The sequence below is a fragment of the Pelodiscus sinensis genome, chromosome 12, assembly GCF_052426305.1.
Source record: "Pelodiscus sinensis isolate ZL-2025 chromosome 12, ASM5242630v1, whole genome shotgun sequence".
NCBI lineage: Eukaryota > Metazoa > Chordata > Testudines > Trionychidae > Pelodiscus > Pelodiscus sinensis.
The window spans coordinates 303,624-326,126 of record NC_143063.1 but is presented as its reverse complement, the minus strand read 5'-3'; the positions used below and the strand labels follow the sequence as shown (position 1 = coordinate 326,126).

General features: G+C 46.7%; 1 protein-coding gene across 1 annotated transcript in view; it reads left to right on the top strand.

The window, feature by feature from the left end:
- GOT2 (glutamic-oxaloacetic transaminase 2) overlaps positions 1–20,183 on the top strand; it is a 33,261-nt gene extending 13,078 nt beyond the window's left edge. The window contains exons 4-10 of the mRNA XM_075940657.2: positions 1,039–1,098; positions 1,242–1,403; positions 2,535–2,639; positions 12,074–12,224; positions 12,579–12,744; positions 14,620–14,770; positions 17,566–20,183. Of these exons, the coding sequence (XP_075796772.1) occupies positions 1,039–1,098; positions 1,242–1,403; positions 2,535–2,639; positions 12,074–12,224; positions 12,579–12,744; positions 14,620–14,770; positions 17,566–17,688 (918 nt within the window). The 3' untranslated portion in view covers positions 17,689–20,183. The remainder of the gene's footprint in view (positions 1–1,038; positions 1,099–1,241; positions 1,404–2,534; positions 2,640–12,073; positions 12,225–12,578; positions 12,745–14,619; positions 14,771–17,565) is intronic.
- Positions 20,184–22,503: the final 2,320 nt, after the last annotated feature.

Below are 22,503 nucleotides of genomic sequence, written 5' to 3'. Positions count from 1 at the left end.
TGTGAACACTTAAGAGTGGAAGCAACCTATTCCAAGGCCACAAAGAAGTCCATGTTAGAACTGGACATGGAGCTTAGCAATTCTTGGCTCCCAGTCCTGTGATGAGATAATATTTCTTCTGGTGTAGAGCCGTGTCTTGCTGTTCAGCTAATTCCTTTTTAATCTCGTTGTAAATTACCATTTGAAATTGAGTAAAAGATCCATGAGACATTGTTTGAATTTCTCAGGCCTGATGAATTAGCTTGCTGCCTTATATAGGATTTAGGTATTGATGAGTTAATAGAGCTATATAGGGATGTTAAATATTGGTTACCTGAATAGTCGATTTAACCTCATGAATTCTTATCGGTTACTTGACTGTTCTACAGTCGTTGGAGGGTGAGGCTGGCAGCCAGTGCACTCTAGCTCCACTCCCAAGGAGCCCCCTGCCACTCAGCGCTGCTGCCTCTGTATAACTGCCCCCCCACCACCACCCGACAGAGACTACTGTCTCTGTATCAGAGCAGCAGCATGAGGTGCTAGGTGAGAGCTGGTCCATAAGGGGAGCCAGTTTAAAAACCAGCTCCCTTCATGGACCTGCTGCTTGTCGCCCCACACTGCTGCCTCTGATACAGAGATAATAGTACGGGGTGGCAGTAGTCCCTGGCGGCGGCGGTGGGGGGAGGAGGGGGGGAGATATCTGAGCTCCTGGACCTGGCACAAGTCAGAACTGAGCTCAGCTGCCTGCCAGTCTGGCTCCTAATACACTGTAAATGCCGAGCCACAGCAGGGGTAGGTCCCGGACTTGGCACAAGCCAGGACTAAGCTGGCCTGCTGGCCAGCCTGCTAAAAAAAATTGACAAGGGTGGGGGAGATGTGTGTAGTCTATAGCATTAATTGATAAGCTTTTGCTTTTCATTTAATCAACTACACTAGTACATCCCCAGAGTTGTAACTAGAGGTTTTCTGTGTGGCTCATGTACACTAAAACAGATGTTAGGGTCTCTAATATAATTTTTGTGTGCAACTTCTTACATATTTGCATCCCTTTTCTTACAGTATGTCACTGTGCAGACCATTTCTGGGACTGGATCTCTAAGAGTTGGAGCCAGTTTCTTGGTGAGTCCCTGGACAAGATGATGGGAGGGGAGGACATGTCTGGATGAAATTCATGCATTTATTAAACTCCTTATTGCTGTGTGACTGACTTTCTCAGTGTGTAGTGGAATACACCATTTGAACTTGTTCTCTTTTTGTTGTAGCAACGATTCTTCAAGTACAGCCGTGATGTGTACCTGCCTAAACCATCCTGGGGCAATCACACCCCCATTTTCAGGGATGCTGGCATGCAGCTGCATGCCTATCGCTATTATGATCCCAAAACTTGTGGTTTTGACTTCGCTGGAGCCTTGGATGACATTTCTGTGAGTTGACTGTCGAGTGAGAAGGTGGTGTTTGTAGTCTCGCGGCCCTATGTACTTAGCTTCTTGACTGAGCCTGAATCTCAGATCACTGAGCAGCTCCCTCACTCTGTAGTTGCTGTGTCTAAATTATAGGGCCTCTAAACCAGGGTTACTCAACTTTGGAAGCCCTGTGGGCCACAATGACACTCTCAGCACATGCCAAGGGCCACAACTTAAGTGTGGTTGCATGTACATGTAAATATATATGCAAATAGCTTATTTCAAAAAGGATGGGCATGAATACAAAGATTAAGCTGTAGCACCAGACCCAAATGTGGCCAGTGTGAGCCAGTCAGCACCTTTCAGGCTCTGACCACAAGGTTAAGCAACCAGCACTTCCCACAATGCCTCGGCGCTCCCGGCACCTCCTCTTTGAGGGATAGAAATGCCAACACCCATCTGTTCCAGCCAGCCCGTCCGCTTGCGTCTTCAATTGCTCACCCCGCTTGGGAGATGCCTCGCCCTTGGGGAATGTGTTCCCAGTAGAGGCCATGTTCACAGGATCCCACCCACGGGCCACATGTTGACTAACCCTGCTTTAAACCAACAGTTCTCAACCTGTACCCCTTTTAGAAGCCTGTTTTGTCTTGTGTACCCCAAGTTTCACCTCACTTAAACTACTTGCTTCACAATCAGACATAAACATACAAAAAGGTGTCACAGTTACTTGCTTTCTCTTTATCATATGATAAATTGCAGTATAAATATTGTACTTGCATTTCAGTGTATAGTATAGAGCACAGAAAAAATGTCATTGTATGACATTTTAGTGTGTATTGACTTAATGAGCACTTTTTATGTAGCGTGCTGTAACACTGGATGGCTATATTAGTTGATGTACCCTGGAAGGCCCTATACCCCCAGAGATAGATGTATCCCTCATTGAGAGCCACAGCTCTAAAGACTCTGAAACTGTTGAGAGCAAACTGATTTACTGTTGCTCTCTTCTTACTCATTTATGAGATTGTATGCTTTTTAATTCATTGCTTGCCCTATGGCGTCATATGTTCTAGAGCAGTACTTAGGTGGCTGAAGAAGAAACATCACTTTAAACATTGCTAGTCTCATGTCACTCTGTAACATCTCTTTTAGAAAATTCCTGAGCAGAGTGTCATTCTTTTCCATGCCTGCGCTCACAACCCCACTGGCGTGGACCCCCGACCAGAGCAATGGAAAGAGCTGGGTGCTGTAGTAAAGGTGAGTTATGGGATGGGCTGATGTGTCGTGTGGTGTTAAAATTTATGAAGTGGTGCTGTGTTCCTAGATTTTGTTAGAGCAAAGTCTTGCTATATAGTCTTTGGCCTCTGACCATTACCCCATTTGTCCCTTGTCAACTTGGATGCAGCCTTACCTGTCTAAAGTAGAGGGGAGCCTGAGTGTATTGGACTGGTTCAGAAGCAGAATTTCTATCTCAAACTCACAGGTCAAATGCTTGGCATTCTATGGAAATCTGTTACCTAAAACCCTGGTAAATTATTCTGTTGTAAGAGCTGCAGCAACAAACATTGTCATGCTAACACTACCTTCCTTCTCAACCCAGTGATGGATAGAAATACATTTCTGGGAATATTGCAGATACTTGATTCTATTGCCCATAGGGATGTGCAAGTGTAACCATGTACACAGTTAACTGATGAGCCTGGGCTCATTGGTTAACTGTCATGGTTAAAAACAGGCTCCTGGTACATATGGGGAGCTGGCTTAAAAACCGCTCTCCACTCACACTGGCTCCCAAGGAGACGCCTGCCCTTCTCTGTGCGTGTAATGACAGAAATGTTCAGTGGCGACATGGTTATTTAAGAGCATTTAACACTGCTAACTTCTTGTGGGGGACACAAGGGCTGCTAGTGCTGCTAGACTGGGTGGGATTAAGGGCCGGGTCAGTGTCCAGCTAGAGAATTCTGTAGCGGACGGGCTCATTCAAATGCCTTTCTTTTACAACTAACTCAGCTAATTGACTCTGCAATCTGAGAAAACATAAGAACGGCCACACTGGGTCAGACCGAGTCCATCTAGCCCATTATTCTGTCTCCCGACAGTGGTCAATACCAGATGCCCCAGAGGGAGGGAACACATAAGGTAATCCTCACGTGATCACACTCTTGTCGCCCATTTCCAGACAAACAGAGGCTAGGGCAGCGGTGGGCAATAATGTTTTTAGCGGGGCAACTTCACAAATTTCAGAAGTGGCCTCAAGCAGAAGGGGCGGGGTTGAAAACTACCCTGCCGGGAGATTTGCTTGGTTTAGTGTCCCTGCCCTCTGACTTCTGGCCAGTGGAAGGGACCTGGATCAGATGGGATGGGTTGCTGGGGGCTAACCTTACCCCAGAGTTGTCTGGGATGGAGGCTTAGAATTCACATAACATGGCTGGCAGCTCCTGGTCCCACTACTGACCTGTTGCCTGGCAGCTGCCCAGCAGGCATAAGCCCTTTGAATAGAAGGAGTTGAAAGGGCTCAGTCCTCCCATGCAGCTCCCAGGCAACAGAGCAGTGGGACTGAGAGTTGAGAGCCCTTTTAATCACTTCTGTTTAAAGGGCTTGCACCTGCTGGGTGGCTGCCAGGCAACACAGCTGCCCGGCAAGCCCAAGCCCTTCAAATAGAAGCAGTTGAAAAGGCTTGTGCATCTCTGGCTCCCAGGCAACATGTGAGGGCAGGGGTCAGCAACCTTTCAGAGGTGGAGTGCCAATATAGAATCATAGAATACTAGGACTGGAAGGGACCTTGGGAGGTCATCGAGTCCAGTCCCCTGCCCCCTTGGCAGGACCAAATACTGTCTAGACCATCTCTGATAGACATTTATCTAACCTACTCTTAAATATCTCCAAAGATGGAGATTCCACAACCTCCCTGGGCAATTTATTCCAGTGTTTGACTACCCTGACAGTTAGGAACTTTTTCCTAATGTCTAACCTAAACCTCCCTTGCTGCAGTTTAAGCCCATTGCTTCTTGTTCTATCCCTAGAGGCCAAGATGAACACGTTTTCTCCCTCCCCCTTATGATACCCTTTTAGATACCTGAAAACCGCTATCACGTCCCCCCTCAATCTTCTCTTTTCTAAACTAAACAAACCTAACTCCTTCAGCCTTCCCTCAAGTCATGTTCTCTAGACCTTTAATCATTCTTGTTGCTCTTCTCTGGACCCCCTCCAATTTCTCCACATCCTTCTTGAAATGTGGTGCCCGGAACTGGACACAATCCTCCAACTGAGGCCTAACTAGCGCAGAGTAGAGTGGAAGAATGACTTCTCGTGTCTTGCTCACAACACACCTGTTAATGCATCCCAGAATCATGTTTGCTTTCTTTGCAACAGCATCAAACTGCTGACTCTTATTCAGCTTGTGGTCCACTATAACCCCTAGATCCCTTTCTGCCATACTCCTTCCTAGACAGTTGCTTCCCATTCTGTATGTGTGAAACTGATTTGTTCCTTCCTAAGTGCATTTGCATTGTCTTTATTAAACTTCATCCTGTTTACCTCAGACCATTTCTCCAATTTGTCCAGATGATTTTGAATTATGACCCTATCCTCAAGATTAGTCGCAACCCCTCCCAGCTTGGTATCATCTGCAAACTTAATAAGTGTACTTTCTATGCCAATATCTAAATGGTTGGTGAAGATATTGAACAGAGCCGGTCCCAAAACAGACCCCTGCGGAACCCCACTTGTTATACCTTTCCCGCAGGATTGTGAACCATTAATAACTACTGTGAGTGTGGTTATCCAGCCAGTTATGCACTCACCTTATAGTAGCTCCATCTAAGTAGTATTTGCCTAGTTTATTGATAAGAATATCATGCGAGACCGTATCAAATGCCTTTACTAAAGTCTAGGTATACCACATCCACCGCGTCTCCCTTATCCACAAGACTCGTTATCCTATCAAAGAAAGCTATCAGATTGGTTTGACATGATTTGTTCTTTACAAATCCATGCTGGCTGTTCCCTATCTCCTTGCCATCTTCCAAGCGTTTACAGATGATTTCCTTCATTACTTGCGCCGTTATCTTCCCTGGCACAGAAGTTAAACTAACTGGTCTGTAGTTTCCTGTTCTTATTTCCCTTTTTATAAATGGGCACTGTATTTGCCATTTTCCAGTCTTCTGGAATCGCTTCTGTCTCCCATGATTTTCCAGAGATGATAGCTAGAGGCTCAGCTACCACCTCTATCAGCTCCTTGAGTATTCTAGGATGCATTTCATCAGGCCCTGGTGACTTGCAGGCATCTTAACTTTTCTAGGTGATTTTTAACGTGTTCTTTTTTTTTTTAATTTTATCTTCTAAACCTATCCCCTTCCCACTAGCATTCACTATGTTAGGTATTCCTTGACTTCTCAGTTAAGACCGAAACAAAGAAGTCATTAAGCATCTCTATTTCCAAATTTCCTGTTGTTGTTTCTCCCTCCTCACTGACCAGTGGGCCTATTCTGTTCTTGGTCTTCCCCTTGCTTCTAATGTATTTTATAAAAAGTCATCTTGTTTCCCTTTATTCCCGTAGCTAGTTGGAGCTCATTTTGTGCCTTTGCCTCTCTAATCTTGCCCCTGCATTCCTGTGCAGTTTGCCTATATTCATCCTTTATAATTTTTCCTACTTTCCATTTTTATAGGACTCCTTTTTTTTATTTTTAGATCATGCAAGATCTCGTGGTTAAGTCAAGGTGGTCTTTTGCCATATTTTCTATCTTTCCGACACAGCGGAATAGCTTGCTTTTGGGCCCTTAACAATGTCCCTCTGAAAAACTGCCAACTCTCCTCAGTTGTTTTTCCCCTCAGTCTTGATTCCCATGGGACCTTACCTATCAGCTTTCTGAGCTTACCAAAATCTGCCTTCCTGAAATCCATTGTCTCTATTTTGCTGTTCCTATTTCTGCCATTCCTTAGAATCGTGAACTCAACGATTTCATGATCACTTTCACCCAAGCTGCCTTCCACTTTCAAATTCTCAACCAGTTCCTCCCTATTTGTTAGGATCAAATCTAGAACAGCTTCCCCCTGGTAGCTTTTTCAACCTTCTGAAATAAAAAGTTGTCTCCAATGCAGTCCAAGAACTTATTGGATAGTCTGTGCCCACAGCATTATTTTCCCAACATATATCTGGATAGTTGAAGTCCCCCATCATCCAAAGCCCAAGTTTTGGTGGTGATTTTGTTAGTTGTTTAAAAAAAGCCTCTTCCACTTCTTCCACCTGGGTAGGTGGCCTGTAGTAGACTCCTAGCATGACATCACCCTTGTTTTTACCCCCTTTTAGCCTAACCCAGAGACTCTCAACACTTCTGTCTCCTATGGCCATCTACACCTCACTCCAGGTGTGTTCATTTTTAATATATAAGGCAACATCTCCTCCCTTTTTTCCCTGTCCGTCCTTCCTGAGCAAGCTGTACCCTTCTATACAAACATTCCAATCGTGTGTATTATCCCACCAAGTTTGTGATGCCAACAGTGTCATAATTGTACTTATTTATTAGCACTTCCAGTTCTTCCTGCTTGTTTCCCATACTTCTCGCATTTGTATATAGGCATCTAAGATACTGATTTGACCTTGCCTTCCAGTTTTGCCCTGACCGTCCTTTCTCTCTGCCATTATAGCCCATGCTCCCTCCCATTTCCGACCCATCTTCCAGGTCTCCATGTTCTCCACTTACCCGTGGGCTTTGCTCACCTGTCCTCATCGAACCTAGTTTAAAGCCCTCCTCACTAGGTTAGCCAGTCTGTATCCAAATAGGGTCTTCCCCCTCCTCGAAAGGTGAACGCCATCTCTGCCCAGCAGTCCTTCCTGGAATAGCATCCCATGGTCGAGGAAGCCAAAGCCCTCCTGGCGACACAATCTTCACACCAGGCGTTCACCTCCAGAATGCACCTGTCTTTGCCTGGGGCCCTACCTTTGACAGGAAGGCGCAGGTGGTATTCTTTGATCTCCAAAATCCTTCACTCGTACTCCCAGAGCCCTGTAGTCACTCTTGATCCTCTCAGTGTTACACCTTGCAGCATCATTTGTGCCCACATGGATGAGTAGCATGGAGTAGTAGTCAGAGGGCGGATAATCCTCGACAATGCCTCCGTAACATCTCTGATACAAGCCCCCGGCAGACAGCATGCTTGCCGAGAAGAAATGTCAGGGCAACAGATGGGCACCTCCATCCCCCTCAGAAGAGTCTCCTGTTCGCAGTGGTGGCAGCAAACCTACCAGCCTTGAGGATACTGGGCTTCTCCTCCTCTGCTGTAGGGGGTGATTCCTCATCTCCTGTGTAAAGAAGAGCCTAACGGTTTCCTAGTACCATGGCGGGAGGGTTCGGAGCAGTGGTGGTGCCAGAGGTAACCAGCTGCTAGTGTCCACCCTGAGCTGTTGTCTCCTCCCCCAGTGGTGTGTCCACACTCCTCTGTTCTGGGACAGCTACCTCGGCTGTCTCCTCATGAATACGGTCCAGGAATTGCTCATGGATTCGGGTGCTCCTCAACCTGGCCGCCACCTCCTGTAGCTCTAATCAAGATATTTGACTTATTTGCCTCTATGTATGGGTCTGGGTGCTGGTGATATTTTTTAAAGTCAATGATAGTCCTACTTACAGCAGCTTCATAAATAAAGATGCAGATCTTACTTTTTAACGCAGGGGTCGGCAACTTTTTAGAATTGGTGTACTGAGACTTAGCTTATTCACGGATCTGTGTGCCGAGGGGAGGGCAGGCTGGTTATGGACACCTTATTTTCTGAACCAGCTGCAGTTAGTGAGAATGGTTTAATTTAGATTATGGAAACAGATTAAGTGTGTTAAACTAACATGAGAAATTTATCAAACTTCATTTTAAATTTAAATATGTCCAACACAAACTATCAATCTTTTCTTTCTTAATGGCAGGGACAGGGAACTGCTTTTGCGTCGGGGTCACTGATCCACAGAAAAATCAGTTGGGGACCATGCAAGTGAAGTTTAAAAAAACTCCAGCAAGAACCCCCAACATTCACTTGTGGCCCCAACTGAGATGCTTCACTCCTCTGGTGCCCAAGCCTCACAGAGTGAGGTGAGGGGAAGAGCAGAAGGGGGACTGAGGCTCAGGGCATCCCATAGACCAGATTTACTTTTCTGGAGTTAGTGGATTTTTATGGGCCTCCTTAGGCTTTGGGGGAGGGACAAAAATGAGGGGGTACAGTGCGCGAGACAGGGATGCCAGCAAGTAAGATAGGGATGGGGTGCAGGATCTGGGAGGGAGGTGGAGTGCAGAAGCAAGCTGGGAGTAGGGTGTCTGGCCAGGTGGATGGAGCAGGAGCAAGGGAGGGTGCAGTATGTGGTCAGGAGAGGGTGCAGGAACAAGGGAAGTTGTCAGAGCAAGCTGGGGATGCCTGGTCTTGGGGCAGGGGGGAGGGAAGTGAGGGGTTTGGAGAAGGGTCTGGACATGAGGGAGGACCTTATCTGGCTTTGTGCCCCCTTGCCTAGCCTGCTGCAGGGAGGAGGGAGTGCTTTCCAGTGGCTGCATGGAGGAAGAGGGGCAGGACTGAGCTCCTTCGTGTGTGCTGCTGAAAATCGGCTTGCTGTAGGTTGCTAACCTCTGTGCTGAGGGGCGGGGTCTGAAATGGCCTCGTGGGCCGAATCAAAGACCCTGGGCTAGGGACACCATTCCTAACTATCCTGGCTAATAGCCATTGATGGACCTAACCTCCATGAATCTATCTAGCTCTTCTTTGAACCCTGTTAAAAGTTCTAGACTTCACCACATCCTCTGGCAAGGAGTTCCACAGGTTGGCTGTGCTCTGAGTGAAGAAAAACTTGTTTGTTTTTAAACCTGCTGCCTATTAATTTCATTTAGTGACCCCTACTTTTTATATTATGGGAATAAGTAAATAACTTTTCCTTATTCACTTTTCCCACACCAATCATGATTTTAAGGAAAGATTGGCAAAATTTAGAATTTTGATCCCACAGGAAATTACAATATTGCAATATGTTAGGATGACCATATTTCCTTATACAGAACATACGGTAAAATTACTTGCATTCGAGCGAATTCAGCAGTAATCAGAGCTATGCAGTACAAAATTCAAATTATCACGTTGACAGCCCCTGTTAATATGAAGAATCCAACTATGCAGTATTTCTTTTTATCATATTTTTAAGGCATTAGTGGTGTGTCCCTGTGTGAACCCTATGCCCCCATTCCCCTCCACACAGGAAAGGTGACACACATTCTTGTATGCCTTCTCCTTCACAGGGAAGTTGACCTGCCTACCAGGGATGTTAAATATTGTGTAAATTGTTGCAGCTTACATGATTAACTCTCTCTCTCTGAAGCTTTTAAAATATAGTGGTTACACAGTTATTAAAATGCTCCCCGGGTGTGGCACCAGCTACCAGTGCAGTCCCACTCCCATTCTTGGGAAGGCCCCCTGCTATCCCACACTGCTGTCTCTGTATTGGAGACAGCAGTGTAGGGTGGCAGGTGGAGCTGGTCCACAAAGGGAGCTGGCTTAAAAATTGGCTCCCTATGCTGCCAGCTCCCACCTGCTACCCTGTGCTGCTGCCTCCGATACAGGGGCAGCAGTCCCTTTCCATGGGGGCCTGAGCTTCCTGCAGACAGAGGCTGCTCTGGCATCCAGCCTGGGCCCCCTCCTTTCCCTCCCACACTGCTGCTTCTGATACAGAGGTAGCATGGGGGCGGGGAGCAGGTGGCTCTGTGGAATCTGGTGCTCCATGGGGAACCACCTTTTAAGCTGTCTCTCTCAAGCACTGGATTGCAAGCACTGTGGGAGGCAAGGGTGGGGGCACAGGGAAAGGTGGCTCATGGAAACTGGCATGTGTGGGGAGCTGGCTTAAAAGCCAACTCTCCATGGGTACTGGCTCCTGTCCTCTCCTCCCCCACTGCCTCTGATACAGAAGCAGCAAGGGGCAGGGGTTGCCCTACTGCCTACTTGATTTTCCCTGGTGCTCTCTGCTCTGAGTGGGGCTTGGCCCCAACTGGTGTTTTGTCTACCTTAGGAAATATATTGCTGGGGTGGTGAATATCTGCATCCTGTCCCCACCTAATCTCTGCCAGGGTTCACACCAGAACATGACCAGCAGCATCCTTTCAGCACTGTGTGGGAGGGAAGGGATAGGAGCTGCTTCCAGGAGGGGAAGGAGGGAAGGAATGACTTGGCCCTTGGTTTGCAGGACTCCTCTCTTTTTGTTCCACCCATCCACTGCCATGACTGGAGGCTGTTTATTCCTTCCTGTCCAAACAATGTCAAAAAGCAGCTAATACTTCCAGGCTGGTCACCAACAACTCAGCTGCCTCCAGTTACAGCATGAGCAGGAAGTGGTTAAGCACTAAAAGCTGAGGAAACCCACCTACAGGAGCTTTCGCTGTCAGAAGGAGGGGTAGCTCAGTAGAGGATGTTGCTTGGGGGCTGACCAACCCTGTGTTCTCTGGGCGTGACCCAGGATGGCTGGAGGGGTGGGTGAAGAGGGTGCTAAGCTTCTGCCCAGAGGGTTGCTGTGAAGCCTGCAGGTTTGGGACAGGAACAGGCTGGAATTACTTGCCATCCACACTCTCCACCTGCAGAGTTTAGCTGGGGTGCATAGAGGCTTTTGTGTGCCAGTGCTGTGCGGGGCTTTCTGCTGATGACTAGGAAGGGATCAGATCCAGCTTAGCCCTTAGTTTTACTGCATCCTGTAAACTTAAAAGGAGTATAAAGCCATAGAATCTAACAATCACTACGACATGCAGAAATTAGTATGAATACAGACAGCAGAGTTCAACTCTGACAGTTATTCTCAGTCGAATGACTTAAATGGCAGTCACTCTAGCTGTTGAAGATTTTCCTATTTCTGAAGGTTATCTTATCCAACTCATTGGTTAGCAGAATGAAGGCTGAAACTCAAGTGTTGCCTTGGGGTTGAAATTAGGTGGCAAAACTTTTGTTGCTGAGAGCTGGAGATCCCAGATGTCAGATGCCATCTGCCAAGGACGAATGTCTTTCTATGCTTCTTTCCACCCTAAATGTTTTATATTAAAGCCTTTGATACATGTCTGTGGCTTGGTGGCACTAGAAATTGTTCCTAGTAAACCAGGGCCAAATACTTTTTGCAGGATATTTCAATAAAGATTTGCTTAGGGTGTCACTGTTCTGCTACTAAGTGATTGGTTCCTGAATTGGAAAAGGGAACCCAGAGATGCTGACTTATTGTCAAGTTGTGTTAAAGCAGTAAGGTGTTGATATGTTTGTCATGTAAGTGGGCAGGGTTGTAAGAGGGACTCGGAAGACCAAAAAATGAATCCAGCTAAATGTTTGTGGGATCTTGGCCATTGGATAGAGGAAGTGATGAGGATGTTAGTAGGATGCTAGCCAACCTAACAAGCTGTTGCATACTCTGGGCTGGGTTAACATAATGAATTTCACATTCAATACACAGTTCTCAAGATATTGTGTTAAAAGATTAGTGTTTACACACCTGGAACACAGCTACATAGTGTGTGACTCTGCGTGCCACTTCATGCTGCCTTTTAGTAGCCAGGAGCCCACCACTGATGCAGTAACCCATGGGGGAGGCCCTGCATAAATATCTATTAATGCTGATGACTCAATTCTTATGGCTTGTGGGTGACCCTGGATGTACAACAGTTAGAAGGGTGAGTGATTGCATCTTTATTTTCCCTTGCAGAAAAGGAATCTCTTTGCATTCTTTGACATGGCGTACCAGGGCTTTGCCAGTGGGGACATAAACCGGGATTCCTGGGCTGTGCGGCATTTTATTGAGCAAGGCATTAATGTTGTTCTGTCTCAGTCCTATGCCAAGAACATGGGTCTCTATGGTAAGTATTGGGAGAGGAAGATGGCTCAGAGGATTAATGATGAGCTATGAGTCTTTCACTTCCAGGTTGCTGATGTGAAAGTCAGCTGAAGTATTGGTGACCAAAAATCCCTTCCTTCTGGTTTCTGTCCATCAGATCCATGTCCTTTTGTCTCCTAGAGGCACTCTCACAGAAGGGATATCTGGACAGGTCTGGGGTACTGGGGAAGCTCATGTTACTCTACCTATGATGTTCCCTCTGCAAATGGGGACTCCTGTGGTGTCCCAAGGGAAGTGTAATCCGAATGCTGGAGGTCTGCAACATACATTGCGTGTTGAGGTAAATGGGTGTGATCTGACCTGGATTGTGTTTCAGGGGAGCGTGTGGGTGCCTTCTCCGTGATCTGCAAGGATGCAGATGAAGCCAAGAGAGTGGAATCCCAGCTGAAGATCCTGATCCGCCCTATGTATTCAAACCCACCAATCAATGGAGCTCGCATAGCTGCCACCATCCTGACCGCTCCTGACCTGCGGAAGGAATGGTAAGGCAACTCTCCTACAGAAGCCTGTTTCCCATCCTAAGCATGCTAGAAGCAAAGGTGCTGTGTAAGAATGATGCCGGTCAAACTACTGAATAAGTCAGACTAAATAAGGTTCTCTATTGTAGATGGAGCACAAAGGAATGAACCTTAGGTGGACCTGTCCTGTCAGCCACAATGGGGCATCTTCAGCCAAAGAAGGGGGAAATACAAAAGGCTTTATCTTAGAAGGAAGCTTTTAAACAGGGCACAGTCTTCCCACCATGCCTGCTCAGTGATGGTCATCAAAGAGAAATATAACTTAGACTGAACACTACACTTCAGGGCTCCTAGCTCAAATATGCTGATCAAGGTGCTTCTTTGCATGGGTCTCCTGTGTGCAGTAACAGTGCCTGGGTGCTCTAGCACCAAGCTGCTAGCAAGCACAGAGACAGAAAAGCCACTTGCGCTACGTTGCTGCAGGGAAGGTCCCAATGTATAGTTCAGTTCTTCCAGGATGGGAGTCCCCTTTAAATACAGCTTCCTCTCGTTTTTTAACACCTCTTCTATGAGGAAATGAAATGGTGTTTGTTTTAAGCTCTGCTCCCCTCTGAGTACAGCTGAGGAAAGTAACCTTCTGATGTAACTGCAGTGTTTTTCTAATCCTATTGATCTGTTGCTAGAGTTCATGGTCCTTGGAGGCAGCTGACTTGGCAGAACAAAAGGGGAAGGCTGTGTCCTCTAGCCCTCACCCCACTGGGAATTTTGATAGCTGTCTCCATTTGGCAGACATTTCTTTAGCATGGTGCTTATAACTGGAACAGACATAGCCCATATGCGGGATGGGTCGATTTTTGGGGAGTAGTGATTGTCATCTTCCAAATACAGTAGAATTGCATTTAGTTCCTCCCAGAGATGGAGGGGGGAAGGAAAATGAGAGCAGCTACAGGAGACTGGAGCCTTTTTAGTGCCTAAGCAACAGCCCCAGGCTCCACAGGTGTAGTACAAATAGTGAGGGGCATAGCTGGATGTCTGTCATAGCCAGGAAGCACTACAGCGCACCAAGGAGATTCCAGACCCCCTGAGGCTATATCTACTCTCGCTCCCTACCTGCATTCCTTCCTTTTATTCCCCCCCTCTTCCAGCCTTGGAGACTAGATTCACTGCTTCTTCGACCTGGGGAAGTAGCTGGCCATATACCTATGCTTCCATTTATCTGGAAATCCTTTCAAATCAGGGTTCCTGCCTTCTTAATATTTGTTAAATCCATGGGCAATTTAATTGACATAGGGCTGCATGGACATGACACTGTTGATTTGAATAAATAGGATTCTTGAATAAATGGAATTCCGATAACTGGAAAAGACTTCCCCACCCTCTTTCCCCACAGTAAGATCTAGGGAGTTGAATGTTGGCCTGAATGGCGTCAAACATTTCTGTTCATGATGAGCCCCTTCATATTTAAAGCCTATGGCTTGAGTGTGCTTAACAATCAACCCTCTACAATGGGAAATTGTGAGTATGATGGATCTCAACCTGGTCCGCTCAGAACTGAAGTCCACATCACAACCACTGCACATAATCAGGGTAATGGAAGAACTTCCGTCTCCTGATTACAGGAGAGAGGTAGCTCCTGAAGTAGTGCTGAACTAAAGCCCTAGTCTTGCTTTGCCTCTTGCTGAAGCCACCAAAGCGACCTTTTGCCTGTAGCACTCTCAATTGAATATATGTGCAACCTGTTTAAAACAGCAGTGTATAACTTCACTTCTCTGTCAGGTTGATGCCCAATGTGACCTATGAAGAGGGAAGCTTTAGAGGTGTGTTCTTGGGTAGTAGACTGCACTTACCTTTGTCTGAATCTGGTGTCTGTGCATTTCCTTTCTGTTGCTGCTCCTGCAGGCTGGAAGAGGTGAAAGGGATGGCGGATAGGATCATTGGCATGCGCAAACAACTGGTGGCCAACCTCAAGAAAGAAGGCTCGTCCCACAACTGGCAACACATCACCGACCAAATTGGAATGTTCTGTTACACAGGGCTGAAACCGGAGCAGGTTTGTGTGATTCTTCCGAATCTACCTGTAAAAACAGTTCTCCTGTACTAAGAGGAGCAGGAAGCACATGGATGTCCCTTTTGCAGCAATCTTCTATCCCTTCAGGCTAGACTATTATAAAGGTACCATGACAGGTCACATTTTCCAGTAACTCGAGATTTCACAGATGTCTGAGAAAAATCATAGAATCCTCGAAATGTCTGGCTGGGAAGGGACTTGGAAGCTCCCTCTTGCCATGTTCTCAGAGCAGGGCTGTGTTGTCTGTTGCGACTATCTAAAAACCAATTGCAGTGATGATTAAAAATGAAACTCAATCCTACTGGTATACAAGTGCCCATGGAGGAGATGAATACATCTGTTTATGCCTGCTTTATAGAGACATGTGATCCAGAATACTAGAGGATTGATAATTTAAATAGTCTACAAACTGTCTTCCATTAAGCTGTCTACCAGACCTTAAGTCAAAGGTTTGGCTTCCTGTTAGAAATTCGGAAAATATTTACAACCCTGCTGCAAAGGGGGTGTGAGCAAGTATCTTGGACTCAGATCTTGTTTACAATAGGGATGTTAAATTTAGTTGAATCAACTAATGGACAGAATTTCCATCGACTAGTCGATAAGCAAGGGAGCTGCGGCAGGGTTAGCTCCTGAGACTGGCTCTTAACAGTCTGGTGCGCAATGCAGGGGACCATTTAAAAAGCAAAGGCACACGTTTCCTAGGACTAGGCACAAGCAAGGAATCAGCTCATTCTTGGATTGCGTCTGGTCCCCACTACCTCCTTGCCTTCCCTTCCACCTGCAGAGATGGTGCTGAGGTGGGGACTGGCTTTTAAGCTGGCTCCCCGCAGCACCAGCTCTTGCTTCCCCCTGCCCCTCCTGCTGCCTCTGTCAGAGGCAGCAAGCAGGGGGAAGTGACTAGTCAAGGGATTAGTCAACTATCCGATAAGCTTATGCTTATTGGATAGTTGACTAGTTGCTTGCATCCCCAGTCTGCAGTACAGACGTATATCAGTATAACTGTATCACTCAGTGTGAAAAATCCCACACTGCTGAGCAACAGTTACATGTAGAGCCCTGCAACTCTGGATATCTGTGGAACATATTTGTGGATCAGATGCGACACAGATTTTGTATCCACTCAGAGCTCTAGTGGTACAAGCCTGCTTCCTTTCCCTTTCCTGTCCCATCTGGATAGGACTTTGTTGGCAGGAGAGCTCCTTCTGACATAGCGACAAGGAGTCCTGTAGCACCTTATAGACCAACAGATGCATTGGAGCATAAGCTTTCATGGGCAAAGACCCACTTCGTCAGATGCATCTGACAAAGTGGGTCTTTGCCCACGAAAGCTTATGCTCCAATATATCTGTTGGTCTTTAAGGTGCTACAGGATTCCTTGTCGTTTTTGCAGAACCAGACTAACACGGCTACCCCGCTGATACTTGACACCTTCTGACATAGCTACTGCATCTCAGGGAGGTGGATTAACCATGTTGATTGGTGAGCTCTCCCAGTGCGCCCCCCCCCATCAGCATAGTGTCTTTAAAGCAGCACACCTGCACCAGTGCAGAATTTTAAGTGTAGATATGCTCTGAGAAACTAGCTTCTCTTGACCTGATTGATCCGCCGAAGTCTTTCAGGCACTGTTCACCTACTAATGTCTCCCAAAGTCCTTGCTGTGCCTTGATCTTTGTTTATTTTTAACAAGGTTTGCCATTTTCTTTGGCATATGGAAGTCTTGAATGGGCTAAACCATAGCTTACTAACATGCCAGTTACTCATGAAGAGGACTGTCTTGCCTGCCTCCTCCCAGAAGTGGCTATTTTCAGTTTAATGTTTTAGTGCTCACATGAGAACCTTCAATTAGTTTAGATTTTAATTACTACATCTCCCTCTTGGCTGACCATTTTTGTGCACTTTGGCATTAGTGTGAGTTGTAGGGCTGGTCAAAGAGCAGTCTGCAAGCCAAGTGCAACCTAGAGATCTGTGCTGTGACCTGGGAATGCTACCTTCTTTCATATAAACTGTACTTCCCAGCATGTAGTGCTGAATCTCTACTAAGGGTGTGTGTGTGTGCCTGAAGCCATTGGTTAATCTTCATGGTTACACGCAGCTGTAAAATTTCAGCATTACACATTTACCTAAATTAAATATCCCTCATTTCTACCTATTTACTGCTAGCATCAGGAAGAGTATTTCATGATGGGATGCAGTCTCCCATGGTCAGAGGTCAAGGGGAATCTGGGGGGCCACTGGCCATGTGACCTCACCCCCCCCACACCCCCCTGAAGCCCAGAGAAGGGCTGGGAACCTCCACCCTGCCTCTTCCCCAACCAAGGCAGCTCGAGGGACTAGCTAGGATGCTGCTGGCAGCAGGGTTCTGTACCCCACCTGCACTCACTGGAAGCAGAAACAGAGCAAGGTGGCCCTGCTTTTTTGCTCCCCCAGCTGCCCTGTGACTCTGCTTCCGACTGGGTAGTGCAGGGATGATCCCTCCCCTGAAGTGGTGTGGCTAGGAGAGCAAAGCAGTATACCTGCCCTGCTCTGCTTTCCCTGCCAGTAAGTGAGTGTAGGATGGCCCCTTGCTTTTCCCCCTCCCATCCACAGCATCTGTGGAGAGGCAATGACCCCTAATGGCACCCCTCCCCCTGCACATCACCCCTGTCCATAGTCTACACTATTTTAGGCAAACTGGCTGTGACTTGAGGCCCTGGCAAGCTGCCAAAGCTGTCCGTCAGTTAGGATGATGTATGGACTCTCTAGAACTAAGTACTTTATATTTTTTCCCCCCACCTTAGGTGGAGCAACTAACCAAGGAATTCTCCATATACATGACAAAAGATGGCCGGATCTCCATGGCAGGGGTCACATCTGGTAATGTGAATTATCTAGCTGGTGCAATACATCAAGTCAGCAAGTAAACACAGTGGAGCAGATGGCCTTTCCTTCAACGGTCTTTGAACTTTGACGCAAGAGGATGAACGGGAGATTGCATTTGGGCATTGGGGCAAGCAGAATGTTTACTGTCAACCACAGCACTTGACTGTCATGTAATGTATCTCGTGTACCAGCCCAGCTAGAAGCATCAGCATATCCTAGCCAAAGCCACCTGCCTTCTGACAGGGATGTCACTGGTTCCTGCTGCTTTCTTCAGAAATAACTTTGTTACCCACCCTCTTCCCTATACAGACACCCTTCAGGCTTTAAACATCTTGGCAGAACTCCTGCATCTAGAATGATAGAATGCTGAGCGAAGTCTGTGCCCATCCCTTACTTGGGAGGGGAGAAGGCTTCATAATATAGCTCATTTAGAAACAGTAACTGAACTAAAACAGGATCAAGGCCCTAGCTTCCACCCCAAAGATCAAGTAAAGCATCACTACATTCATGTACAGCCCTACTGTCTAGTACAGATTCTTCACTTGCTTTAATCCAATCATTTGCAGAAGGCCTCTTAAGATGAAACGTTTGTACATAATTGAAGGTTTCTGTGCTCCTCCAGATTGGTGGATTCCAGGAGTGAATGTGGCGCACAGCTTTTGCTCTAATGATTTTTAAAACTTGCTTGAAATCCCAAATAATTAACCCTTTGCCTGTCAGCTTGGATCACTAATTTATTTTAAAATTGCTCCCTCTTTAGAGTGCTACAGATAGTACCAGGTGTTCTCTCCTTTCATGTTTCTACCACCTTTTACAGCCATAAAAGCAGGGAGGGAGCACTTTTCAGTGACCAATTGCAGAAAGGCTACAGAGGGTCTGAATTTGATTGTGAACAAATAAAACTGAAAAGCTTTAGGGAATTCCTGATATCAAAGCCTGTGCAATTTCTGGCCTTCCTAATCATGAATCTCACTTCTGTTAGAGAAACAAGTGTTGCTGTGTTAGGGCCTGTAAGTCAGATAAGTGCCTCCTGGGGATGTCATTCTTCACTTCAATCTTGTTGGGAAACATGGCTTGCTTAATTTTCTCTCTTTCTCCCTTGGAAAGCAAAGTACTTCTTCCTGCTCTAAGATACTACTCTGAGAAGTGGCCCCCTTTTTGCCTAACTTGGTTGTAGTGTATACATGACGACCAACTTGAGCTGTTAGATATGTTAAATTTCTGCTTTCTCTCGAGAGCCGAGAGTGTGCTGGTTTGATTTCCTTATGCGTCCACAGACCTAATTGGCCCTGGGTTTGAAATTTTGTTAGATATGCATAACTTCCAAGGGGGTTGTGCCAAGAGAGTATACTTAACTAGAACTATCAGCATTAATGATCATTTGTAGGAGGGAAAGATCCCAGTGTGAAGGGGTGCTCATTTAAAAAAAAAAAAAACTCTCTCCTTGTAAACCAAGAGCTGTTTCTTGGCAACTGATCGATAATTAAGGAAATCCCCTGATGTCTGTTCTTCCATAGTCACTCCTTAGAGTGGAAGTGGACCCTAAATAGAACCTCTTGTATGCAACTTGAACCCATACTGATCAATTCTGGCTTTGCAGTATTGATCAGCTGAAGCTGACTTGTATGAGCCCCTTCCCCTTTATATCTTCCACAGTGTGTGTCATTTTACAGCGAGTGAGCTGTGTTGACATAGTTCTGTCCCCCAAACCCAGTTTCAGGGTACATTTTCAGCCTTGCATTTAAATGTCTTGAGTGATGTTTAAAGCCCATGGCTTCCCATTGATATGAGTAGGAGTTACTTAGCTAAAACTCCAATCTACTTCTTAAACTAATTGGAACACTTTGAATGGAAATAGTTTGCATTAAGGCCTGCTGATCTGTTGTAACCAACAATAAAGTGTTTCTGTGCTGTAAGGTGGCATGGAGTTCAGTTGCTGAAAGCAGAGGCATGAATGTGAACATACATGAGGTAGATACATACAAGTTGCTGTTGCCAGCTCTGATCCCTCATCTCTGGGGGGTTTTTTTGGGGGGGGGGGGGGGGGTTTGCTTCCCACTTGCTCCGAGACTAAGTGGCTCCATTGCTCTAAACTGTACATGGGGATTTTCCTAATTTAGTCCCTATGGGCTTTCTGTTGCTATGTAGCTGTCACTTCTGTAGTTTCTTTCAGTGAACATCTGAGAATATCCTGGTCAATCCTAAGCAGCTACCTCTATGCCCAGGAGAAAAAGGCATAAAGGAGGATTCTAACCTGTCTCAAGTAAAGAGAAGTTGATTGCACTTTAATTGCAGTGGTGATGTACATGTCCTCCTGGGAGTTACTGATGCTACCTGCCCCAAAGCCTTTGCTACTTTCTCTCTCGTGCATCTGGTCAAGGATTGACATTTCTGTGCTATGGTTGTAAACTTCTGTGTGCTTCCAAGTCTGATCTTCACCCTTGTAGGCAAAACCATCTGCCATCGTGTACTGTAACCGTTTAGGCCTTTATGCAGCCTGTTCTCTCTGATGCAATAAAAATACAGCTAGAGTGTATCCATGTTTTTCTGAATAAGTCTAAACCCTTGAGTGAAACTTCTCTGTTTAGCAGATTACAAACCCAGTCCGCCTAAGCTCACAAGTGAACTTGTTTTTAGGAAGCAGTGTTCTAAAGTTAACACTAAACAAAACTTCTTACAGCAGTTTACTCAAATAATAAAACTGGGATATCTTGGATTTAAAAGAAAAGGTTGAGCACTAGAGCAGCCAAGGGTTTGAATGCTTCCATTTGGTGCATTTCCAGCTTCAGCTCCTCTGTGTCTGTCTCTTCCAAGGTGCTGAGTGCCTGAATCTCCCATCAACGTTAACCGGGAGGGGGCTCAGCATGTCTGAAACTCCCAATCCCCAGGGTGTCTCGAGGGACAGAGAGGCACCCTAAGTCCCTCACCAATTTGGAAACTGTTCATGGAGGGTGTGAAAAAGCAGCCAAAAATGAAGGAATCATTAACCTGAAGACTGTCCTAATCATTCTGGGTGGAATGGAATATAGAGATTGAAGATGGGCCTTCTATCTTGGGGTTTAGCTGGGTCATGCAGGGTACAAGTTATTACTGGGCATCCCTCCAACGTGCCTCTTCTGGTATGGGGTAAGTTAAGATCTCTTTGTACCTCCTGCCTTTGTTTGCTGGGGAGGAGGGAAGAAGTAGTGCGCCCCCCCTTCCCTTCCCCCCCATTTGGCTTACTGAATTATCTGAGTTTCGGTCTGGGCCTAGTCCAGTGTGGAGCTGGTTCTTATCCAGGTTCTGGTCTGGGTTTGGCCTGGTTCTGACCAAGACTCTGGCCCAAATTTTGGCTCAGTTCTGGATAAGAGTCTGGCCTGGTTCTTGCCTTGCTCATGGTCTATTTGTCACCCAGTTTGGATTGGCTCTGTCTTCAGGTCTGGCCAGATTCTGGAAGTTTGGGCTCAGATTTTAGCCTGGTCTTGGACCAGATTTTCACCTAGTTCTGGTCCTAATTCTACTCCAGCTCTTACCCAGTTCCAGTCCTACTTCTGGTCCATGTTGTCACATGGTTATGTCCCAGATTGTGTCCTGGGTTAGGTCCAATTATGGCCAAACTCTTCTTGCCTAGTTCTGGCTTGTTTCTGGCATAGTTAAGCCAGAGCTGGAGGCAGACCCAGATAAGTCCCACTCCAGCTCTGACTTTGGCTCTGGTTCCGCCTGTAGGTTGGGCTGTGGCTTTGGCCTGCCTTCTGCCCATGTTATTGCACATGTTCAGCTTTTTCCAGCCCACTCAATAGAAAAGTAACATTTTGATGGGGAGAGTTTTATAATACTGCCATGTAGTCCATGCCAATGGATAGTGTGACTGGTACCATCTGCAGCAAGATCCAACAAACTCCTCATCCTGGGTTTTACCCCCAAAACGTGTTCTGCAGTGTCCAGATCTTCCCTGCGCAGTCTGGCTATATTTTGTCCATCTCACAGCTGTAGTCATTAGGGATGTTAGAGAGTAGTCAACTGGAGTATTGTTTACTTGCTTTCTTCCCCCTGCCTCACCCTTGCTGCTTCTGAGAGGCAGAAAGGGGGAGGGGAAACAAGAGCTGGTGCTGGCAGGAAATGACTTAAAAGCCTATCTCTCCCCCCCCCCCCCCCCCAGAACTGTCTCAGTGGTGCTGCCTGCCCCTGTATTTGCAGAGGCAGCAGGAGAAGATAAGGGAGGCTACTGCGAAGCAGCCCCCTGTCCGCAGGGGTCCCAGTGGGGAGCTTTCCCTCCTCCCCCCATGGATAGGAGCTGCTGCCGCTGCCAAACAACTCGAGTTCATAGGGGTCCCAGCTGCCTGTGTGCATGGGCTGCTCTGGATGTATCGAGGGCTGCTACCCTGCAGGTGGAATAAGAGTTAGGGGGACAGCCTTCTGCCTTCCTGGGTTCCAAAGAGGCCCCCTGCTACGGGCTTTTTCCTTTTCCTCTCCTGATGAAGCCATTGTGGGGTTTCCTCCAGTGGTTCTCTGGGATGAGGCTAGGGTTCACCAGGAATTCCTTGTGAAGATGGCTACCAACCTAAATCTCCAGGTGGAGGAGCTGGAGGATATCTTCTTTTCGGTGCTTGAACAGGCAGTTTGGGCCAGGGTAGAATCATAGAACTGGAAGAGACCTCAGAAGGTCATCAAGTCCAGCTCCCTGCTCCAGGCAGAACCAATCCCAACTAAATCAACCCGGCCAGGGCTTTGTCAAGCCGAGACTTAAACACCTCTAGGGATGGAGACTCCACTACTACCCTAGGGAACCCATTCCAGTGCTTCACCACCCTCCTAGTGAAATAGTTTTTCCTAATACCCAACCTGAACCTCTCCCACCACAACTTGAGACGATTGCT